We start from the raw sequence: 21,920 nt of genomic DNA, 5'->3' as shown, positions 1-21,920 counted from the left end.
AAATGCATGAATCTCTTCCAAGTTCCCCCAAATAACCACCCTAATTGTTTGTTACGTTGTTTAAATAGATTTTTAAAAAAATAGCCCAGTATTGTAAAATACAAACATAAAACATAACAAAACATAGTAAAAAATATATAAATTGCCCAAATATACAATCCAAAATGTCTTTAAGAATTCAGATTTAGGGGAAAGTAAGGTGTCTATCGGAGACAACAGAGCAATGTAAGTCACCTTAAATGCAGTGCAGTCCAGACTGTATGCGTCATCCTCATGGAAGTCATGATGTAAAACATCCATGGGTACCTGAGGCAAAGACATTTAAAAAGTAACATCATTATTATTGCGTCTTATCCCGAGTTAAAGCAGCACCTGAACTATACTGTACTGGACATGTCCTCTCATACACATGCACAATCGAATGAACTCTAATGAAAAAAAAAAAAAAAACGGTGATATTATAAGATAATCAAGTGGCGATTTTTTTTTTTTTTATACAGTTCTTTCATTAGCTCCTATTAAGGTGGGCAGTTCCAGTCGTTCCCAAAGAGCAGAGAGAATATACTGTATGCCTGTGAGTAATGTTGGACGCTTTTTTTTTATGTGTTGGTGTTCAATGAGTATTAAAATAGAAGTTGTTTGACGGTTTATAGCTACCGCAAAAGCTAACTAAAGCTAATGTATGTTAGCCTGTCTTTGGTGTTTTGCATTATATTTTAGCATTAAGCTAGCAGACTTTTGTTAGTATGTGTGGTTTGGTTGAAAATGTTGGTGTTTATATATAGAATGTTTATTTCTCTTTTATTTTATGAGTTGGTTTTACAGTAAACTTCAACTGGGAATGACAAACAGCTTGAGGCAAGCCCACTTTGCTTCTTATTTGGAGAACAGTCAGAGAACAATCTTCTTTTCGTTTCCTCAAAGTGACGTTATATGACAGTCTCCCATTTCTTGACTGCAAGAGAGTGAGAACAGGTGCTAAGTAATACTTTAAAAAGTGTGTTTTAATAGTTTTAAATGTGTTTAAAGCATGTGGGAGGTGTGAAACTGTTTAAAAATATTGCAGAATGCAGATTCTCACCTGTCACAGGTGGGTCTGGAACGTACTGTATCCCTCGTAAAAAAACGGGGTTCACTATTTGTCCAAATGCACTTGTATAAGTGTAACAAATCTTTGACTTACTAACAACAACCCTACTGTGACCACTAACATGACATAAAAGAAAACTAAGATTCATTTTTTTACTCACAGGACGGCCATCACTCCACTGCCAGGAGCGGTCGGCTGGGTTTCTTCTGTTCAGGCCAACCCAGAAGTAGCGATCGTCACTGCAGCGACAAAAACAGTGGATTCCAATTCACTGTTTAGAATGACTCTCTCAAATCAGTAGTTTTCTTCATTGAATGTAGAATAGCCACAGTCTGTGCACCTGATGGTGTCTCTCATGATTCCATGCAGCGCTCTCATCTCGTCCACACTGGTGAAGCTGGGCAGGTTGGCTCCAAGGGCCTGGCAAAACCTCTCAGCTTCCTCCCATGACCGCTTGCGACTGAGCCTCTCCTCGTGGAACACCTGATTCAGACACAAAACACCTGACTCAACACAACAACCAAAAACCTTCGTGGAAGCTGAATGTAGAAATGAAAAACGAAATTGAAATTTGAGACAAAGCTGGGTGGGAAGTTAAATGATGCATTCAGTTCAAGACTACTATCAGCCATTTTGGTGCTTCTTGTAGGGCCTGGGAGGCTATGAGTGCACGACACGTTCCTACTAGTTGGGCCTAGTATTGTTACTAGTGCAGAACAGCAGTATATTGCTAAGGTTTAATTGCGCGCCATTTGGCCAAAGGTGGCACTATTAGAAGGAAAAAAAAACATTATCAGTAAGACAGTCGTTCTACTGGTGCGCTGAATTGTCATTCTAGAGAGGCCAAAGAGGGTACTAGTTCAAGGATATTGAACAAATAAATGCTCAAACGGCTTTATGGAAAGCTATTAATACACTATATACTACGACAATACATACACACTCGCTCACCTTAAAGCAGTATTTGGAGTCTGGTAAGGATACCCATCCGTCCGGGCATGGCGAGGTGAGATCTGGCTCTGGTTCTGGTGGCACAACAGGACTGAGGTCTGTCCTGCAAATGGTGCCGGCCCTAAAGACGGTACAGTTTTTCACTTCCCACTTGCCCAGGTGGTTTGCAGTGGAGATCACAACACAACCTCCATCCCACTCTGTGACAAAAAAAACAAAAACAATCTTTAAGTCGAACTGTGAATATAATCACATCTTAAGTGTATTCTTTTTTTAACTGATGGATCTAGTTTTCATGGTTCAACTGGCATTTATGGCAATCATGAACTGCAAAGATCCCATTATCTAATATTTTTCAATTGTTATACATTATCAGTTTGGGAAGACATTGAATACAACGTATATTGCCCTGGCAGTCTTAAAAGATCACTCGAGAGAATACAGACCTCCCCCAAGGCCAATCTTGAACACAAGTGAAAAAAGTCTTTTTTTTTTTTTTGTGTGTGCGCATGCAAAGTCATGTGAGCATTTATTCGATATCCTTGATATACTGAAGTAATATGTACCATAGGCATGTGGCATGCACTAGTAGTATCCTGATCCAAAATGGCCACTAGTAGTTTTGCCTCATTAGTAATAGGAAATCCTACTAGTATGCCAATGTTGTCATAATATTGTGCAGAAATGTCATACAGTTGTGGAGGTCAGTAGTGGGGAAAAAACATTACCAGTAAGACAGTTGTTTTACTCTCGACAATTTTGGCACACTAGTAGGACAACACGTTACTAGTGAAGCTAAACTGTGCACTAGATGACATCTGTTTGCTACTAGTACTTTGAGTGAAGCAGTTGATGTTAACTAATAAATTTAAACTATTAATACTAGTAGTGCACAGAGCACCCTAGTTGTTCTACTTATGTACTGAATAGTCTTACATGTGAGGACAAAGAGCACTTTGAGCATTCATTCGATAAACTTGATATCCAGCTTAAGTGCCACATACTAGTGTGCTCTTTGTCCTCACTAGTAAGACACTAACAAAATTACTAGGGTGCACGAGTAGAACAACTTATGTTTTTTACCACTACTGACATTTCGGCACAATAGAAGGTCAACTTTGGCATACTAATAGGACAACTACAAGTTACCAGTGAGGCCAAACTACTAGTGGGCATTTTAGTGCTACTAATAGGGTCCAAGTAGCCTCTACTGCTTGACACACGCCCATTAGTCGGACCTAGCAGTGTTACTAGTGCAGCACACTACATGTAAGACAGTTGTTCTACTCGTGCACCCTTCTCAGTCTACAAGTGTCTTACTAGTAATGACAAAGCACGTACTACTACATAGAGCTCATACATGTGATTAAGCGATTACGTGAAGTCTTTGCCAAGGTCAAACTGTCAGCAAAAGTGGAAAAAATAATCTTGGCTGGAGACTATTATCAGGATCTTCAACAACTGTCTTTAAAATTTCCAGGAAATTTTTGAGAAAAAAAAAACTGACATCGTTTCTGAGTAACACATGCAGGCAAACATGCTGGTCCCAAATTGTTACCTCATTGGCAGGGGTATCAACAAGGGTGTTGGAAGATAAACTTTTTATTATTTGCCTAGCCAGGACCAATAATTAATGGATACATTTTTGTAAATAGCAGAAGTATATACCTGGTTCTAAAGCGCCCCAATTGGTATATGTAACTACGCCTTGGGAATCATTCTGGCCGTGCCATTGATACTCTCCTGTGTTCTTAACATCCTGCAGTCCAATCCAGAAGTACTGAGGCGTATTACTAATATAATCTCCAAGCAAACGGCTAACGAAGGCCTGCTCAAACCTGGAGAGAAGAAATAAAAATACAAATGATTGTTCAGACACACAAAGAAGGCCAGTTAACACATTCACTGCCATGGACGGCTTTAGAAGTCAAATATCCATGTTAACTGGGAAGGCTGCCAGTGAATGAGTTAAAGAAGTACTAGTATTGATGCATGCTATACCGGAACTTGAAAAGTACCGCAGTACCTCGCTGTCAAAAATTAAATGATACCAAATGTGCCTTGATATCCTCCACTCTCTTACATTATTTTTAATTAATAAGAATACAAATAGTTTAGTGTTTTGTCATCCATGATTCTACTACTTTCACTGATGTTTTAGCTTTTTGCCATGCTATCGTTTCAGTATAGGTATAGTACCTTAGTCATAATTTTGGTATTGTGATGATGACACTACATGTGTGTTTCTTGGTGCCAGTCAAGTCTCCAGGTTAACCGACTCCTACCTGTTTCTTATGGTGATGTGACAGCGATCTTTGAAGGACACCTGCGTGGTATTCACTCGGTAACAAGAGTTGCTGTGTCTCCTCCATCCCTAAATTTTAACAGCAGTGACATATTGGCAAACTTTCATACTACTACAGAAAAATGGTCTAAAAACTGTCATTTTGAAATTCACAATGACATAAGTAATTTAACTTAGTCCGGACAAAAGCTTGCCCACTAGTAACATACACAGTACCACATACAATCTGTCCTGAGATTTATTTTAGCAATGCTATAATGACCACATTATTATTTCTGTTTTTATTCAGATATAATCAGAGAAAACACAAATGACAAAGCTAATAGGTAGGCTCAATCTATAAGGAATAGTTTGACTGCAGCAAAGAAATATTTATTTCTGAACCTTTTTTCAAATGACAATGACTAGAATATGGGGTATGACTGAGCCAGTGAGAACAAGAGTGGGCCAACTACATTTTTGTCATTTTTAAGTTAAAGGCAGAAATTATCCAGAAAAAAGTCATCATTACCATATAAATAAACAAGCTATGAATTCCCCAGATTTTATTACAGCAATAAAACTTGAATTTACGCTCTTGCAAAATGACAAAAAAACAAAATAATGTAGTTAACTCAGTGGCTCAACTATAATAGAAATGTGAGTCCAAATTACGAGTAGGGTTGGGCATCGAGAATCGAGAACCGATTGGAACCGGGACTAATGTTCTGGTTTTCCCGGAACCGTTCAAGTTAAAACATTTCAGTTCCCAGTTTTGATGCCTAGTTCTCCAGCCGCGAAGGAGTAGTGGCGAACAGTAACGAAGAAGCGGCGTAAACCAACGAAGAACAACGGGCGCGATGATATGCTTGTGCCCAACGGCAGCGGCGGCGAACAAAAGTGTGCCTTAACTTTGTTAAAATGAATGACCAGTCACCTGATATTGTGCAAAGGAGTTTTTCCCGATGTGTAGCGTCAGACTCGCTCGGAGCCTCAGCCTGCACCGCGCAGACCTTCAGGGAAGTCAACTCTCAGTCACTTGGGTGAGTGAAACCATAAAATACATCTATGCCAACATTGAGACAGCTAACAAGGTAAACGGTTGCTTGCACTTTTGCACTGATGGTTTTTAGCGTTTATTTTAGTCTTCAAACCAACGTAAATGCCGATGAAAAAAAAATAAATAACAATAATAATAATAAAACAAAATAAAAGGCTTAACATTGTGCTAAAACTTCACCATAGTAACTTTACATCACAATGAACTGGGACAAAAGTCACATAAACGTATCACAGTATCACAAACACTAACCTTGTGCCTCATCGGTTGGTAGGGAAAGGAATCAGCGTTTTAGAGCATTTGGTTCCAGCCATTAAAAAAAATTTATAAATAAAATAAAAAATAAATCACAGGTGCCGTGTGAAGTTACTTTTCACGTCAAAATGCTGAGTTCCGGTACGTACCCGTCAAAATAAAAGGCTACAAGCTTAAAACAAGAAGTCAAGTTAAAACTTGCACATATACCAAACCATTTGACGTGATGAAACAGAATACAGGGGGAGCTACGTTGCATTGTTAAAATAGTTATTTTAACAATGCTGTCAGTCAGTGAAGTCACCTCTCAGTCAACTGGGTGAGTGAAACAATAAAATAAAACAGTTAAAAGAGTTAAAATAACAATTTTAACAATGCTATACTTAACTTTTAGCTGAAACATTAATGAATTAAAATTAAGTCAAATGGGTTAGTTCCACGCACATTGCCTTTTACTTCATAGGTTTGATATTGATACTGGTTATAAAGAACCTCGAGTCAAACCTTCATTTTCGTCTATGCTGCGGGCTGCTAAGAAAATGGATGTTCATAATTTGAACACCCTTTATTTTAACCATTCAAACTTTTTTGACCCAGGCCCCTAAAAGAATCGGAATCGTGAATCGTTTGGAACCGGAATCGAACTAAGGAACCGGAATCGCTCAAATTCAAACGATGCCCAACCCTAATTATGAGTATGGTTCAGACTTTGAAATCCGGAATGCAGACCGTACTCACATCCTCAAAGCGACAGCCGGCCGTCCCCGATGATTCGCTGACTTCTCCTTTTGTCTGACACATGAACGCTAGCATCTCGGAACAGCTCCCAACGTGCCAACCATGAGACTTGGGGGAAATACAAAGAGCTTTTATTTTTCATACATGTGTAGACTGTCACACACAAGCAATCATGGTCAGCACTCGTGCTGGCAAGTAACAGAGTACAAATTATGTAATGAAGTAGTTTTTACTTGAGTAGTTTTTTTTTTGACCCACGCCCACAGCGTATATATATAGATACATATATACACATATAGCATGCTCACCGATTTTTTTCAATCATTTGAATTTGGCAAGGTTGTTATCAACACTGTTGTCTGTTTTGTGTGACTATAGAAGACATTTTATGATTTCTTTATGTGAGTAATTTTGCCACCTCTGGTCAGCACGAACGAGCTTTCCACATAAGGACAACAATGCCTATTATAGAAAACACACACAAACACACCGTGGAGTAGAAAACGCAGCTGGTGTACTGCGAAGGCTGCACCGGCTCATTTTGGTCCCAGAACGTGAAGGTGACTGGAGTCTGGTCCACCCATTTAAAGACAGAGGGATTCACGCCCTCTCCGACCAGACCGATCCACACATTTAACCTCAGGCCACCTGACAAACAGTAATTCACATGTGATTCTCATTTTAAACAGGTATACACTAGAGTGAACTCCTGTATATTCATGGTTCTGCAGCCCAAATTTGCTTAGACAGTGATTTTTATTTTGGCAGGGGGGGGGGGGGGGGGGGGAGCATCCTGTTTGTAGCCTCTCAATGGTGAGGTACGTACTGTTGAATTGATATTTCTTGTGATGTGAACAGCATGATAAAGTATTGTTTAAATTGGAATTCTAATTTAAGCAGGACATTTACTGGTTGATGATTATAATGCATTTTCTGTTAATCCTGAAATTTAACACCAAAGCCCAATAACCCAAACTTTTTGACAATAGTGTAATTGTGAAAACCCAAAAACCTTCAAGAAAGGCAGACCTGCATCAAAACTTGTGCTGATCATCTCCTTGCTGTCGATGGAGTGGAGACTGGCCAGAAAGCTTCCTCCCTCTGTGCGGTTACAGTACTGCTGCGCATCGGTGAAGTTTGAAGGGTTGTCTGTCACTAACTTATAACACCAGCCATTCCATGGCACCCAACCAGGACCACACATTGTGTCTTTATACATGAGTGACTCTGCAGGGAAAGTAACGCCAGGCAAAGTATCTTTAGCATGATCAATAAAGGCTAAAAAAAAAAAATGACTGAAAGGCTGGCATTCATGTGAGTTGTCCAATGTAAAGCAACCTGTTGGCGTTGACTGAGTAGCGTTGACTATCTTCTTGCAGATGTACGGCAGTTGTTTGCTGCATGCTTCAGCTTCATAGTTCTGCTTGGAGTTTAGAACTCCACAGTCTGACTCAATGATTAGTGAGTTGGGGCGCATTCCTGTCATAGAAAAATAAAAAATAAAAAATAAAAAAACACTTCATGAGGGAAGAGCAGACAACTGGCATTTGCCTCTGGGTATATTTTAAAGGTTCACATTATCCATTATCCGAGGGGCTGAGTTAACCCCAAGAAGATCAACAGATTCTTGAAGATGCCTCCCCCTGACCCAAAAGGCTTCTTCAGAAAGTCCCAGGCATGTCTGGGCAAAACATCTTCAAAAATCTCCAATGGCATGTTGTTAGTAGCAGGGTAGAGCTCACGTCAGACTAATAGCGTTAGTATGTTTCACTTTCACAGATGGAAAGGAGCTACCAGATTACAATAACTAGAAGGCGTCTATTCATTGCAATTAATGGGCTTATTCAGCAAGAATAACACCCCCAATGCAATAGCGGTCAACAAGCAGGCACAATGAACTTCTTTACAACACGAGCCAGAAGCCACATTGTTGCACCAACAACCCACACCAAATGTTTATATAGCGCCAGATTACATCAAGATGTATGTTTGTTCTCAAATGAAATACAGTAAATGTTTACCGAGGTCATGCAGACTGCAAATAAAGTTTATTTTAGTTTATTTTTGACATTATTGCATATGCATTTCCAATAGATGGGAAAACATTTTAACACAGATGTATTTTAAATCATAATTATACTCTGAAGTTGTCTGTCAACATCCAGACAACCTTGTTACTAAAACCTTTTAAGCCATCGAGATGAGGAGAGTGGCAGATGACTCGGCAGAAATGACATCTTCAGGCTAATTGGTCTGACCGCGGATAGACTAATATATACAGTCCAGTATGTATTATTTCTTACAGTAAGGAATAATTGTTTGGTAAGATCTTTGTAGATTCTAATATAGTGACGAATGACAGATGTTTTTCAATAGGACATATTGAATATAAGTGAAATATTGTATTAAAGACGTAAAGTAACAAGAACACTAGTCATTTCTATCAGACCAATTTTGAACATCAGCATCATGAACTTTTGAAGTTGAAAACTTTCCATGGGAATAAATGGGAATTTATGTGAATAACCACAAATAAACAAAATTGAAGGTTGGCTCTTAATACGGCACATACTGTAACTATGGTTGGGGACAATACATTTGCTGCTAATCCTGACTTTTAAAACTAGATTTTACACAAGTACGATGGTACCGTGACTTTTCAAATTTTTTCAAGCTACGAGCTATTGCCTGGTCAATTTTTTGCTTTGCGTTCCGGGGCAAAATTTGAGGTACGAGCAAGCTGGCGATACGCGGCTGCTCCGGTAAAGTGGAAACAAAAAAAGGGAGCAAGGAAGGTATCGTAATGTCCTCCTTGCGTGTGGGCAAGGAGAGCTATCTATTGAGCATGCATGTCTGCTTGTGATAAAACAACATTTTCACATTCATGCTTCAATATGATACCTTTCCATAAAATGACACTAAATTCCCATGGAATGTTTTCGATTTGGAATATTCCCCAAATTTCCCATCTTAACTTCGCATGGAAGTTTACCATAGGTTTTCCACCCCTTTGCAATCCTAATCCTAAAATGAGGATAACGAGCAGCATCACCTGGTTCCCAGCGCAGGATTGAGAGCGGGGAGCCGTCTGACCACTGCCAGCCCTGAGACGTGTCTAACTGATGGAGGCCTATCCACATTCTCTCAGGCATCATGTTGAGGCCGTCTAAAACTGAACCAAGTAAACGCAACGGAGCACATTTAGAAAATGGAAAGTGAGAGTGACATTAAGAAGGAGTGCTGGCATCGTCCAGTGGAAGGGCGCAGCCGAAGACGACAATGAGACTGATTATGTATCTGAAATGGGATCAATTCACAAATGTGCACTGTTAGTCTGACGTCTAAACCTTCACGTCCCAAGCAAATCAAAAAGTCATTTTGTTTGGGCAAGTCCGGTCCCAAGTCAAGTCACCATATTAATGCGGTCTTATTGACCATATCTGGTTTTCATAAAAAGAGAAGACCGATAAGGTCCGATAATGACATAATTGGCCAATTTATCTAACCTGTATGTCACCTCATCATCATGTCTCACGTCAAGTCCCAAGTCTTTTTATTCCATTTATTTATTCCACATCCTTTTTATCTAGCTTGAAGTCCATGTACTAGTATGCTCTTTGCCCTTACTAGTAATACAAGACAGCGCACCAGTAGAATGACTGTGTCTCGATAGTAACATTTTTTTCCCACTACTGTATTACATTCTGGACATTAGTAGGAAAACCGTGGCATACTAGTAGGACAACTATAAGTAAGGCAAAACTGTGCAATAGTTGACATCTGTGCTATACTAGTACTACTAGTGAAATGTTAGATGTTAAGTAGCAGAATTATATGCCACTAGTAGTACTAGTAGCATGCATACTAGGTATATGAATCTTGAGCTAGATATCAAATATATTGTGTATACACGAACACAATTAAGCGTAAAAGTTGGAAAACTAGGGCACGCTAGTAGAACAACTATGTCTGACTAGTATGCCCTAGTAACTACTAGTAAGTTACTAGTAAAAATTATTTCCACTATTGCCTCCCACCACTGTTGGACATGACTGCACACTATTTGGACAACTAGTACGACTACTACATGTTGTGGGCGAGGCCAAACTACTAGTGGGCATTTTGCCGCTATTGCAGCAGTGGGGTACAGGAGGCCATGAGTGCATGACACAACCCTACAAGTTTGGCCGAGCAGTGTTACTAGTGCAGCGCAGTATTTTATTAGTAAGGTTTACTTGCGTAAGCTGTAGGCCAAAAGTGGAAATGTCGTAACTACTTCTACGAGTATGCTGTAATCATTCTCCTAGTGCGCTGAATTGTCTTACTAGTGAGGACAAAGCGCACACTAGTACATGGACCTGGTAATCAAGGATATCATATAGATTCTCAAATGGCTTGCCAACCAAGTCCAAGTTGAATCTGAAGTCTTGCAGTGTTTTGTCAATTCAAGTCACAAGTCAGCAAAAAGGTGACTCATGTCGGCTTGCGTCCAATGTGCAATGATGTACAGTATTATTGTATTATTGTTCATATTATAACGGTGTCTTTCTCACATGTGGAGGAGTGGAGATCATCCGGGCAAGACACACTAAGCAAATCTGCTCCTTGGCTCCGACAGGAATCTAGAGCTTGCTGCCAGGTCACGGCGGCATTGGGGACAAACTCATAGCAGGAGTTCCCCTCCGGCCCGGTAAACAGCGTCTGGCAACCGTTCTCTGAAAAGTCAGGGAGACCGTGAGTGTTTGTTTTTTGTTGAACACTGGCACTCAGGGCCTGATTTATTAAAGGTTTGTGCACACAAACGCGGTAGCACACAGATGTGCAAGCTGATCCACTAACTGGGTCCACCCAGGGTTGAATACTTTGAGGAGTAGATGCAAACAGATTGATTTATAACACACACAATGTGGTTGATCAAATCTGAGACAAATTTCGTTGGCTGGTTTAGTGTCCTTAAATACAGCATCCAGGTGTAAACCAGCATCGCTGTGTGTAACCATGACTGCGGTTATTGTGGCTAGGAGGACGTGTAAATACTTCGGGAATGCCAGAAACAAAAATTAATGAGATATATCATCTACTCTGCAATGCAATTTTTCAGGTGTGTCTGGACAAGTTAATCAAATAAAAATTTGCTTGTATGCAGTGGCTGGCATCCACAAAGCTATCAGAGCGATAGACTGCACTTGTACAATTAGTTCCTCCCTCAGATAGGGAGTTTGTATACAATGGTAAGCACACACATTCTTGAATGTGCAAGCTGTGTGGGATTCAAAATGAGTCCAACGTTGTGATGAAAAATCCAAGTTTAATTTGCCTCTTCCACTAACAATTCCAATTCCATCACTTCAAACTTCATGTTTGCACTTGTAGTGCTCTACCAAACCATCAGAGCTCACTAAAGCGCAAAAACCATTCGATGAGATAAGGTGGTCTCCACTACAATCTTAGATCATCATCTGTTCGAGTGAACACGCAATTTAGCAATTTATTTGAGAGATCTTTGTAAATCAGGCCCAAATAGTTCAAAATGCTAAAACATGCCAGGTTTTAGACAGTTCCCCATCTGTTTGTCTTGATCATAGTCGGAGGAGGTGGAGCACCAGGAGAGTCCCGGCAAGTCAGAATCTGGGAGGCATCCGTGGTGCCAGGTTCCATTGTACTTGAAGGGGAACACACAGGGAGCGCCAGCAGCGTTCCCGTTGATGGTGTGAATTACTGCATGAATTAAAAAAAAAAACAGGAGCACAAGGAAAGTCAAAGAACTATGACAAGTTTATGAAAAGGAATGTCACATCATGATTTCAAGATTATTAAAAAAAATGTATGTCGAATTATGAAAGAAAAGAGGTCAAACATTTCTGGTGTACTCCCCACTCCCACACATACAGTACGTTTACTTATTTAGAGTGAAGACAGTTTTGCACATACAGTTTAGTCACAGTGTGAACTCACATCGTATCCTGTGTGTTGGTTACACAAAGTAAGAGCAACACATTGTGATGATGAAATAACAGCCAAGAACAATAGATAAAAGAATGATACATTTATATAGTGGTGCCTTGACTTATGAGTTTAATTTGTAAATCACTTGTATATCAAATCAATATTCCCCACTGAAATGAATTGAAATGGCATTAATCCGTAAAGAAAAATAGCACTGTATTGTAATATACAAATCTAAATGCAAAGTGAAGCAGAATGTAACGAAATAAACTTTACCAAGTGTCATGAAGCCGATAGTCTCACATTCACACTGTATTTGTGAGATGGCATGTGCCTTAAAGAGGCGTGTCAGAAGTTCTGACTGTAGCTCCGGTTGGCTGTTTGTTCGGTCTGAGGATCCTCTCATTAATTATCCTTTTGAGTGTTTGCATTTTGTATGTTTGTGTTTGACTGCCCAATTGAACAAATGGCTGAAATGATGGCTTATAAAAACTGAAAGAAAGAACTACAGTATACTGTAAATAACCACCATAATGACAACTGACAACTACATGGATCAAGGATCAAAGTAATTCTTCGGATGAAGGATTCTGAATCACTTCGGCAAGGCATACAGTACTTTCTCAAGCCTCGTGTGGCTCCTTGAAACAATACCGCTCATTTCACATTTTTGTCAGCTTTTCTGAGGTTAAAGAGACACCACAGGCTATATGTAGATTGGAGGAAAAGAGCTGGAGAAAAATACAACTGGATTCAAGTATTTTTAAGCTCTGTGCTCCAAATTGGGTTTCAATCCAATTTTTATTCTGTCCCTTTCTACTGGAGTTACACTTAAGGTTCGTAACTTTATACTACTATGTTCCAAAATAAAAAGCAACCACGAACATACATTATACAGGACAAGTCAGATGTTTCGACACACTTGTCCATGCTATGAAACGAGAGGGATTTTACCACCTATTATGAATGCAGCAATTATCTGGGACAAAAGTACAAAGACCACGCCGACATTATCTTCAAAAGAACATGGACGATGGAGTATGACGTCAAAATCCTGAGGCTGATATAGATGAGACATCATCTCTTTTTACTAGGCGCTAGGAATTTGACCCACTTAATTGTTGTTATCTCACATAAAAGCAGTCTTCGCCGAGAGGAATGAGGATCCACACCTGAATGAAGCTGTTAGAAATGTACAGAAACCCGTTTGGTCAAGTGACACACCTGCTTTCTGTTGTCTCTCACCGTCTAATTCATGAATTTAACACTCCTTACATTTTCTTTTAACCGTAATCGTAATCTTCCGGTTTTCCGCTGTGTTTATGCTCAGGCTAATGCAATAAAAGTATTACTTTGGCACCATCTTGTAGCGTAATGGTGCCAAGGAACTATATAGAAGTGAGTTGAGGACCTTAATTTCCACAAAGGTAGTGCTTTTCCGCCATTTTGTGGCTTCTTGGTGCCAACTGCCAAGTAATTACAGTTTGTTGAAGTGAGTTGAGGAGTTTCAGTTCGACAAAAGGAGCATTTTGTCGACTGGTTAGAGCGTCTGCCTCACAGTTCTGAGGACTGGGGTTCAATCCCTGACCCCGCCTGTGTGGAGTTTGCATGTTCGCCCCGTGCCTGCGTGGGTTTTATCCAGGCACTCTGGTTTCCTCCCACCTCCCAAAAACATGCGTGGTAGGTTGATTGAAGACTCTAAATTGCCCGTAGCTGTGAATGTGAGTGCGAATGGTTGTTTGTTTGTATGTGCCCTGCGATTGGCTGGCAACCAGTTCTGGGTGTACCCCGCCTCCTGCCCGATGATAGCTGGGATAGGCTCTAGCACTCCTGCGACCCTTGTGAGGAGAAGCGGCTTAAAGAATGGATGGATGGATGGATCTGCTAAAAGTGAACAAAACGTTCAATTTTTGGTCCAGATTTTCGGACAAAATGAAGAGAACAAATGCATTTATTGAGAAATCTTTGGTAGACACACTCTATTTTCTTTAGTGGGCCACATAAAGTGTTACGACGGCTCGGATCTGGCCCCCGGGCCTTAAGTTTGACCCTTTAGGATGTGTTCCTAATGTTTTGGTCGCATGTCACTCACCGCGATATGGCGTCTGGCAGATGCTGTCCTGAGATCCTCCTCTTACCCACATGTCACGGGTGTTCCTTTTGGCTCCTAACTGGCCTCCGCTGACCACCAAACCCATTTGGTAGACGGTGAAGACGGCGCCATCTAGGCAGCGCCACCACAGCAAGATGTCCAAGCCGCAGTCCACCAGGGACAAAGACTTGGCGTGGACGTCCAACGCCAAGCAGAGGGAGGTCTCCACGTGAAAGAGGTGGTGACCCGAGCCCCACTTCCACAAGTGGGACGTGCTGTTTGCATCACAGGCCGAAAGACCTAAACTTCCTGAGTCCTGAGCGGATAAGCAGCTCCCTGTGATAGAGTGCTGGATGGTGAACGCGTCCTCCACTGCCACAGAAACAAAAACAAAAAAACACAATTCTGAACATTTAATTTCCGGGACAAATAAAAGTACAGTGGTACCTTGACGTACTAGTGCCCCAACTTAAAGGTTTCTGAAGCTGCGAGCCATCGCTTGGTTTATTTTTTGTTTTGTTTTTGTTTTTTGTTTTTGTTTTTTGTTACGAGCCAAAATTTGTAGGTGTGCAACAATTCATCGATTAACCGGCAACTAACTATTTTGATAATCGATTATTCATTTAGAGACCTTGTTTAACTTGAAATTGTCCAAAACCTCAGAATTCCAGCCTCTCAACAGTCAATGTTTTTTGATTTTTATGTCAAAATAAGACATCTACAAACATCTACTTTTACTTTGAAAAATAATGATCCACATTTTTGCTCATTTTCTGAAGGATGGTATGGACCAAAACAGTAACTGATTCATAATCAGTTTATGTTTGTGCATTTTCTGCACTTGTTTTTTTAAATAAATGGATGAAAATTAAATGTTTTTTTGTAATCCAATTCATTTATGAATTAAAAAACGTTACAGATTAAGCTATTATTAAAATAATGGTTAGCTGTGGCCCTAAAAATTTGATTTACAAGTAAGTTTCACATACATCGCTGCTCAAGTAGAAGTGAGGGGAAAAAAAGGATGCCAATTTCACCCATTTATTCCACAACGCGATTGCTGAACTAACCACGTGACTACAGTTCCTGAGGTCACTCACCAGCCCACACCCCCTTAAGGAACAACACATGAATGTACTACAGAGCATGTGACTTTGGGCTTATGTACAGTACACTATAAAACAAGTTCTCTTTTATTGTGTTTTTATTACATTTTCATATTTTTTTACAATCCGGTGCAGTTGTTTTTGTTTTAAATTAAAAACGTAACAGAAATTGAAATAGAAATATATAAAGGATTAATGCAATTTCAATGGGTAAATGTGATTTGATATATTCGCAGGGGATAGAGACTGGGACGGACCACGAATGGTGAAAATCTGCGGATCATTGTCAGTCATTATAATTGTATTGAAATGTATTTATTTTATATTTTTATAATGCTCAAAATTATTGAATAAGCGGGAATAGCCCGCCAAACGTGTTTTCGGAGTTGGTTCCGCACCCAAAAAAAAAATATATATATTTTTTTTTAAATTGAAAACGAAATCCGCGAATAGGTGAATCCGCGGATGGCAAACCGCGAGTATGTGGGGATCCGGTGTAAAAAAAAAAAAAAAAGCAACAACGTATTTTTAACTTGACGTGCCGCTTCCACCGGGATGATTTTGTGATTCAAACGCAGTCAAAGTGAGTAGCATTAAACATTTTGGACACGTTCAAACAAACAAGCACTGACTGAAGAGCATTTTTATCATCTGTTTGTCTTATTGTTGCGCAGTTGGCCAGCGGCTATTGTCCTGATTCGTGTGTGGGAAAAGCTGAAGTTCTCTCTCTTTTTTTCCCCTTCTTCTTCGGGAAGGTTAGACACATTCAACCGGCTTTAAAGCGTCGCCCTGCTACGGAGGGACAAAAAAAAAAAAAAAAAAAAAAAAAAAAAAAAGAAATTAAAGTGTAAACATGTTTGTTTTGAGGCGGCTGCTTACCAAAAGTCGTACATGTCCCCCTCAGTACTACAGGTGTCCCCAACACCAACAACAAACAAAGTGCTACCGCTGGGAACATTTTCGGCAACATTGTCCTTCTTTCTTGTTTGTCTGGTTTTTTTTTTGCTCACACTTTCGTTTCGTGTAACGCGAAAATGAAAAGATAGACGTAGAGTCAGTACACTCCACCCTGCTAACTGTCAACTGTCCAGAATTGCGCCGATAACTCCGACAAGTTCGGGATGTAAGCCGATGTACGACTTCCGGTGCAACTTACAAAATAAATGTAACTTCCGGCAAAGTAGTCTCTTCATCAGCGAGACTACTTCAAAAGGAAATGCATGTACAAAATGTAATATACGTATGATAATGTAAGTACAAATATGCAATTGATAGTTATAGTATAACTAATTTATAACTACAGTTCAGTAGACTTTTAAGGCGTCTGTTTTTACTTATATTTAGTTTTATTACTTTTTTTTTTTTTTTTTTTTAGCTTTTACTCCCTGCTTTTCAGAGGTGGCAAAATTACATTTCCTACATAAGTAGAAGCACAGATAATTGAGTAAAAAAAGGACTCTGGTAATAGCAGAAGTAGTGATTCCATTGGTTTACTTACTACAAGTTAGTATATTTTGCAGGAAAAGTGTGCCAAGTGATTTTTTTCCCCCTTTGTTCACAATGCAAGTTAATTAAAGAGGCAAATTGTTTTGCGTGTATTTTTCTATTTTGCCAAGTTAAAAAAAAAATCGGCATTGTATCTAATTGGCATCTAATTGACAGTAATTCTTAAATTTCAGTATGTACAACCCCAATTCCAATGAAGTTGGGACGTTGTGTTAAACAAATAAAAACAGAATACAATGATTTGCAAATCATGTTCGACCTACATTTAATTGAATACACTACAAAGACAAGATATTTAATGTTCAAACTGATAAACTTAATTGTTTTAGCAAATAATCATTAACTTAGAATTTTATGGCTGTAACACGTTCCAAAAAAGCTGCGACAGGGTGAAGTTTACCACTGTGTTAAATCACCAGAGAATTTGGAGAAATCACTGCATGTAAGCGGCAAGGCCGAAAACCAACATTGAACGCCCGTGACCTTCGATCCCTCAGGCGGCACTTCATCAAAAACCGACATCAATGTGTAAAGGATAACACCACATGGGCTCAGGAACACTTCAGAAAACCAATGTCAGTAAATACATTTCGGCACTACATCCGTAAGTGCAACTTGAAACTCTACTATGCAACGCAAAAGCCATTTATCAACAACACCCAGAAACGCCGCCGGCTTCTCTGGGCCCGAGCTCATCTAAGATGGACTGATGCAAAGTGGAAAAGTGTTCTGTGGTCCGACGAGTCCACATTTCAAATTGTTTTTGGAAATTGTGGACGTCGTGTCCTCCAGGCCAAAGAGGAAAAGAACCATCCGGACTGCCAGCATCTGTGATGGTATGGGGCTGTGTAAGTGCCAATGGCATGGGTAACTTACACATCTGTGAAGGCACCATTAATGCTGAAAGGTACATACAGGTTTTGGAGAAACATATGCTGCCATCCAAGCAATGTCTTTTTCATGGACGCCCCTGCTTATTTCAGCAAGACAAAGCCAAACCACATTCTGCACGTTACCGTAAAAGAGTGCGGGTACTAGACTGGCTAAAAGCACTGACTCAACTCCTTTACCTCAGTAAACATATACAGTAGAGTAGAAACATTAAAATATGTGTAAAAAGTACATTACATAAAAATATATTATAAAAGTAAAATAGAAATAAAAGTATTTTTAAATGAACTTAAAGGTAGATTATGCAGTTTTCAAAGTGGAAGCAAGATTTGAATGTGGCCTCATGTTTATCTCTGCCCACGCCATCTTGCCTCACTACCCAAGAGAAACGCCCCCAGCCCACTCATGCGCATGCATGCCAACGGTGCTACATTGCTAGCATGACTTATTCATAATGGAGTATTTCCAAACAAAAAACGTTACCCTTTTGATGTATTTGGAATTTGCAATCAATTAAAAATATGAGCGGCGGTCAACTTACCTGACGACCCAGTGAGAATGGTGACGTCGGCGTCTGTGGTTTTCCAAGCCAGCCATGCAGCCGTCCGTGTATAGGATAGACAGCGACGCTGTGTGTGCGTGTGCACGAAAATGATTGACATTGTTCAGTCATGCATTTTGTCTATAGAGTGATAGGCAGTTCCTATTGCCAAGTTGTAAAATAATTTGAAATTTTAATTATAATTAACTGAAAGGCACGAGATGGGGCCAGAGGTGGATTATTTTTCAAAAGATCATTTTAATAATATTCTACTGTAAATTCATACAGACAGTTTTAAGATATATGACCAAAAGGGTTTTTCTTTGGAACTGAAAACTGAATGAAATAATATCCCTTGAAATAAATAAATACAAGTTCAGTACTACAGTCTCTGTTTGTTAATTTTGATTCAGGTAAGAGTTTGAATTACCGCAAAGACAATAAAACCATTTGTGGGTTGTCAGTGGCGGGATGTCAAATGTCACAGATCACTCGATTTGAAAAACATTCTTCTTGTTATGCGACAGTAATGCCAAGGTCCTTTCACTGCATGTTTACGAAGAAAACACACCATTTTCACTCCTAGACCACAAACACAAGTTTGCGTGAAACAAACGGCACACACTGCACTGACTAATTTCCTCTTGAACATTTGATGCTTATACATTCATGCAGTGATGTTGTACTTTTGAGTTTGCAGAGTGCAGCTGCTGCGGTTTTATTCCTTCAAGATGGCTCTGTCTCTCTGATTCTCTCCGGACTGACAATAGCTGCACTTTGCTGTCACAATTCTCCGAATGATTTCTCGCTGCCAACTGCTGAGTTTAGTTAAAGTCAATAAAACAATATGTTATTCCTTTGTCATCTGACCTTTAAACTCACGGGTAATAATCGCAGTGTTGCAAGTGCTGTATAATATAATAAAGTATCATACAAAATGGTATGATGTTAAATAAGGAGACGTGTTCAGTTACCAACAAATGGAAACACCATTCAAGTATCCCTTCACCACTCAAAAGTTTGTTTGTTGGCCCACCGTGAATTTATTGAACTACACACAAATGTGCAAATTACAGCTCATAACTTGCTTTGCAACAAATAACACATCCAGGTAACATGTACGTCACCTTGGATGGAAAGGAGTTTCAGCATTGATTTTCATATCCTTGATATCCAACTTAAGGTCCCTCTACTAGTACGCTCTTTGTCCTCACTAGTAAGACAATTCAACCACACGACTAGTAGAACACATTTTTCCACTACTAGCGCCATGTTTGGTTTAGTAGTACACAATTGAGTGCATTTTTGTGCATCTGGTAGGATCCGGGAGGTTTGTAGTGCATGACACATTCCTCCTAGTTGACCTCAGTAGTGTTACTAATGCAGCACAGTAGTTTAGTATTAAGGTTTAATGGTGTGCCATGAGGTCAGAAGTAGCACTTGTAGGGGGAAATGTTACAGGTAAGACAGAGTTGTTCTTCTGCTCGTGTGCTGAATTGGTTTACTAGTGAAGACAAAATACGTACTAGTGCCTACACCTTAAGCCGGATATTAAAGATGTGCAACCAATCCTCAAACATTTCCATAAACTTAGAAGATTTGAGGTTTGATAGCGTTCAACATACAAAAACAATAAAACATGTATTTACATCTAATATTAGTAATACTTTCGACAGGATTATTTGGCCTGTAATTAAAATTTACAAAGAAAAAAAAAAAGACATGACAATAGTTGAAGTCTGTTTCATTTGGACAGCAATCTTCTCACCAGGAAACACTGTTGGCTCTGAGGTGACACGGTCATTTTTGTTTCACCTGTACTAAACTATCCAATCCAAAATCCTTATTTGCAATCAAGACTTTAGTTTTCCCTTTTGTCACATGACCATAAGTATTGAGTGATTGGGCTGAAACTGAAACTGGTTCAATGCTGGGTTTTGGGAATTTAAAGGTGTCAATTTCTTTATTTCTTTATTTTTTTTGAACACGAAGCTCACAAGAGGTTCTGTGGAAACCCGTTCGAGCATATGTTCGATATCCTTGATGTCCATTTTAAGATTGTACTAGTAGGCCGTTCGCGTAATTGGTTTACTAGTGAGGAAAACCAGTGAAACAGCATATGGACATTAACCCTTTGATAGCTCAGGTGGTAGCGCGGTGGACTATACAGGGTGATTGAAAAGTAAATCCCCCTTTTAAAATACTTATTTATTCATATGTTGTAATATTTTTCTCAATTTATTTGTGTATGTTCCATGATTAAAGGAGCAAATTACAAGTACTTAGTACAAGTACAAAGGGAGGTACCTTTCAATTACCCGGTAGAGGTTTAAAGCTGAAATCTTTAGGTTTCTGGTTCAATTCCGGCTCGAGCGATGTTTTGAGAATTTTCAATCTTTACGAAAATAGGCACTAAAAATAATCGTGGCTTGACTTGTAGACAATACCACAATTGCTCCATTCTACACAAACCATGAGACTGGTAACCCTTCGATAGGTCAGTTCGTAGAGCGGAAGACTGTTGAGGTCTAAAGCTGAAATCCGAGAATTGTCACTCTTTTTGAAAATAGGATCTAAAAATTTTCAGAAAATGACGCACGTTCTACACAAACCGCTTCCTTCGATAGCTCAGTTGGTAGAGCGGTGGACTGTAGTGGTTTAAAGCTGAAACCCTTAGGTTGCTGGTCCAAGTATAGCTCGAAGGATATTTTTGAGAATTTTCAATCTTTAGGAAAATTAGGAATAAAAAATAAGCGCACTTATTCATCTAAATCTACCTCTAGAATATGCCACAATTGCTCTATTGTACACAAAGCGTCAGACTTTGGTACTACACAAGCTCTTTATCACGCATATCTGGGGACAGAAACAAAGTATGTAGCACAGCATTATTGGAAGCCATTTATGTAGCATGGAGCAGTTGTGGGATTGTCTACAGGTAATTGGTAGATTTGGATGAATAAACCATGTTATTTTTCATTCCTATTGTAAATAATAGGCAAATTCCCTTTTGAGCCAGACTTGAACCAGCAACCTAAAGATTTCAGCCTCTACAATCCTCCACTCTACCAACTGAGCTATCGAAGAATTTAAACTGCACATCAAGGATATCGAATAAATTCTTAAATGGCTTTCCATACCTACTGAATTATAAAATGTTTGCTACCAAGACGTCAACCCTGTTCAGAATCAAATTTGCAATGTCAGCCATAAATGTTATCCTGAGTGATCTTCCAGCTCTGTGATCAGCACGTTACCGTCCGACTCCGTAGCTTGGGAGCCCGTTTGTCGGTAATAGGCGGTACCGAGTGCAGGGAGCCCCCGAAAATGTGCGTTTCTCCTGTAAGCAAAGCACACCGCTCCTGCCAGCAGAACAAAGATCAGCACGGCCACCAGTACAGCAGCGAGGATGATGCCGTTATGTAATCCTGAAATACAAAGGACACAATGTTTCGTTTAG

General features: G+C 39.6%; 2 protein-coding genes across 4 annotated transcripts in view; both read right to left on the bottom strand.

Moving 5' to 3' along the window:
- Nucleotides 1-16,636, bottom strand: part of ly75 (lymphocyte antigen 75) — a 29,469-nt gene extending 12,833 nt beyond the window's left edge. For both annotated transcript variants that reach the window (XM_061753086.1, XM_061753093.1), the window contains exons 1-15: nt 16,402-16,636; nt 14,417-14,788; nt 11,923-12,096; nt 10,932-11,093; nt 9,431-9,550; nt 7,717-7,857; nt 7,408-7,605; nt 6,869-7,026; nt 6,379-6,486; nt 4,327-4,415; nt 3,710-3,879; nt 2,042-2,241; nt 1,431-1,573; nt 1,251-1,329; nt 235-306 (exon numbers count right to left, since the gene is read on the bottom strand). In XM_061753086.1, coding sequence (XP_061609070.1) covers nt 235-306; nt 1,251-1,329; nt 1,431-1,573; nt 2,042-2,241; nt 3,710-3,879; nt 4,327-4,415; nt 6,379-6,486; nt 6,869-7,026; nt 7,408-7,605; nt 7,717-7,857; nt 9,431-9,550; nt 10,932-11,093; nt 11,923-12,096; nt 14,417-14,788; nt 16,402-16,492 — 2,277 coding nt within the window. In that variant the 5' untranslated portion in view covers nt 16,493-16,636. The remainder of the gene's footprint in view (nt 1-234; nt 307-1,250; nt 1,330-1,430; nt 1,574-2,041; nt 2,242-3,709; nt 3,880-4,326; nt 4,416-6,378; nt 6,487-6,868; nt 7,027-7,407; nt 7,606-7,716; nt 7,858-9,430; nt 9,551-10,931; nt 11,094-11,922; nt 12,097-14,416; nt 14,789-16,401) is intronic.
- A 2,843-nt stretch (nt 16,637-19,479) lies between these two features.
- The window catches only part of pla2r1 (phospholipase A2 receptor 1), a 28,114-nt gene continuing 25,673 nt past the window's right edge, over nt 19,480-21,920 (bottom strand). Inside the window, exon 30 of one of the 2 annotated variants that reach the window (XM_061753107.1) lies at nt 19,480-21,888. In XM_061753107.1, coding sequence (XP_061609091.1) covers nt 21,677-21,888 — 212 coding nt within the window. In that variant the 3' untranslated portion in view covers nt 19,480-21,676. The remainder of the gene's footprint in view (nt 21,889-21,920) is intronic. The other variant, XR_009785328.1, reaches the window with a different exon arrangement.

The sequence above is a fragment of the Phyllopteryx taeniolatus genome, chromosome 2 (assembly GCF_024500385.1).
Source record: "Phyllopteryx taeniolatus isolate TA_2022b chromosome 2, UOR_Ptae_1.2, whole genome shotgun sequence".
NCBI classification, from domain to species: Eukaryota; Metazoa; Chordata; class Actinopteri; order Syngnathiformes; family Syngnathidae; genus Phyllopteryx; species Phyllopteryx taeniolatus.
This window is presented reverse-complemented; position numbering and strand designations above follow the sequence as displayed.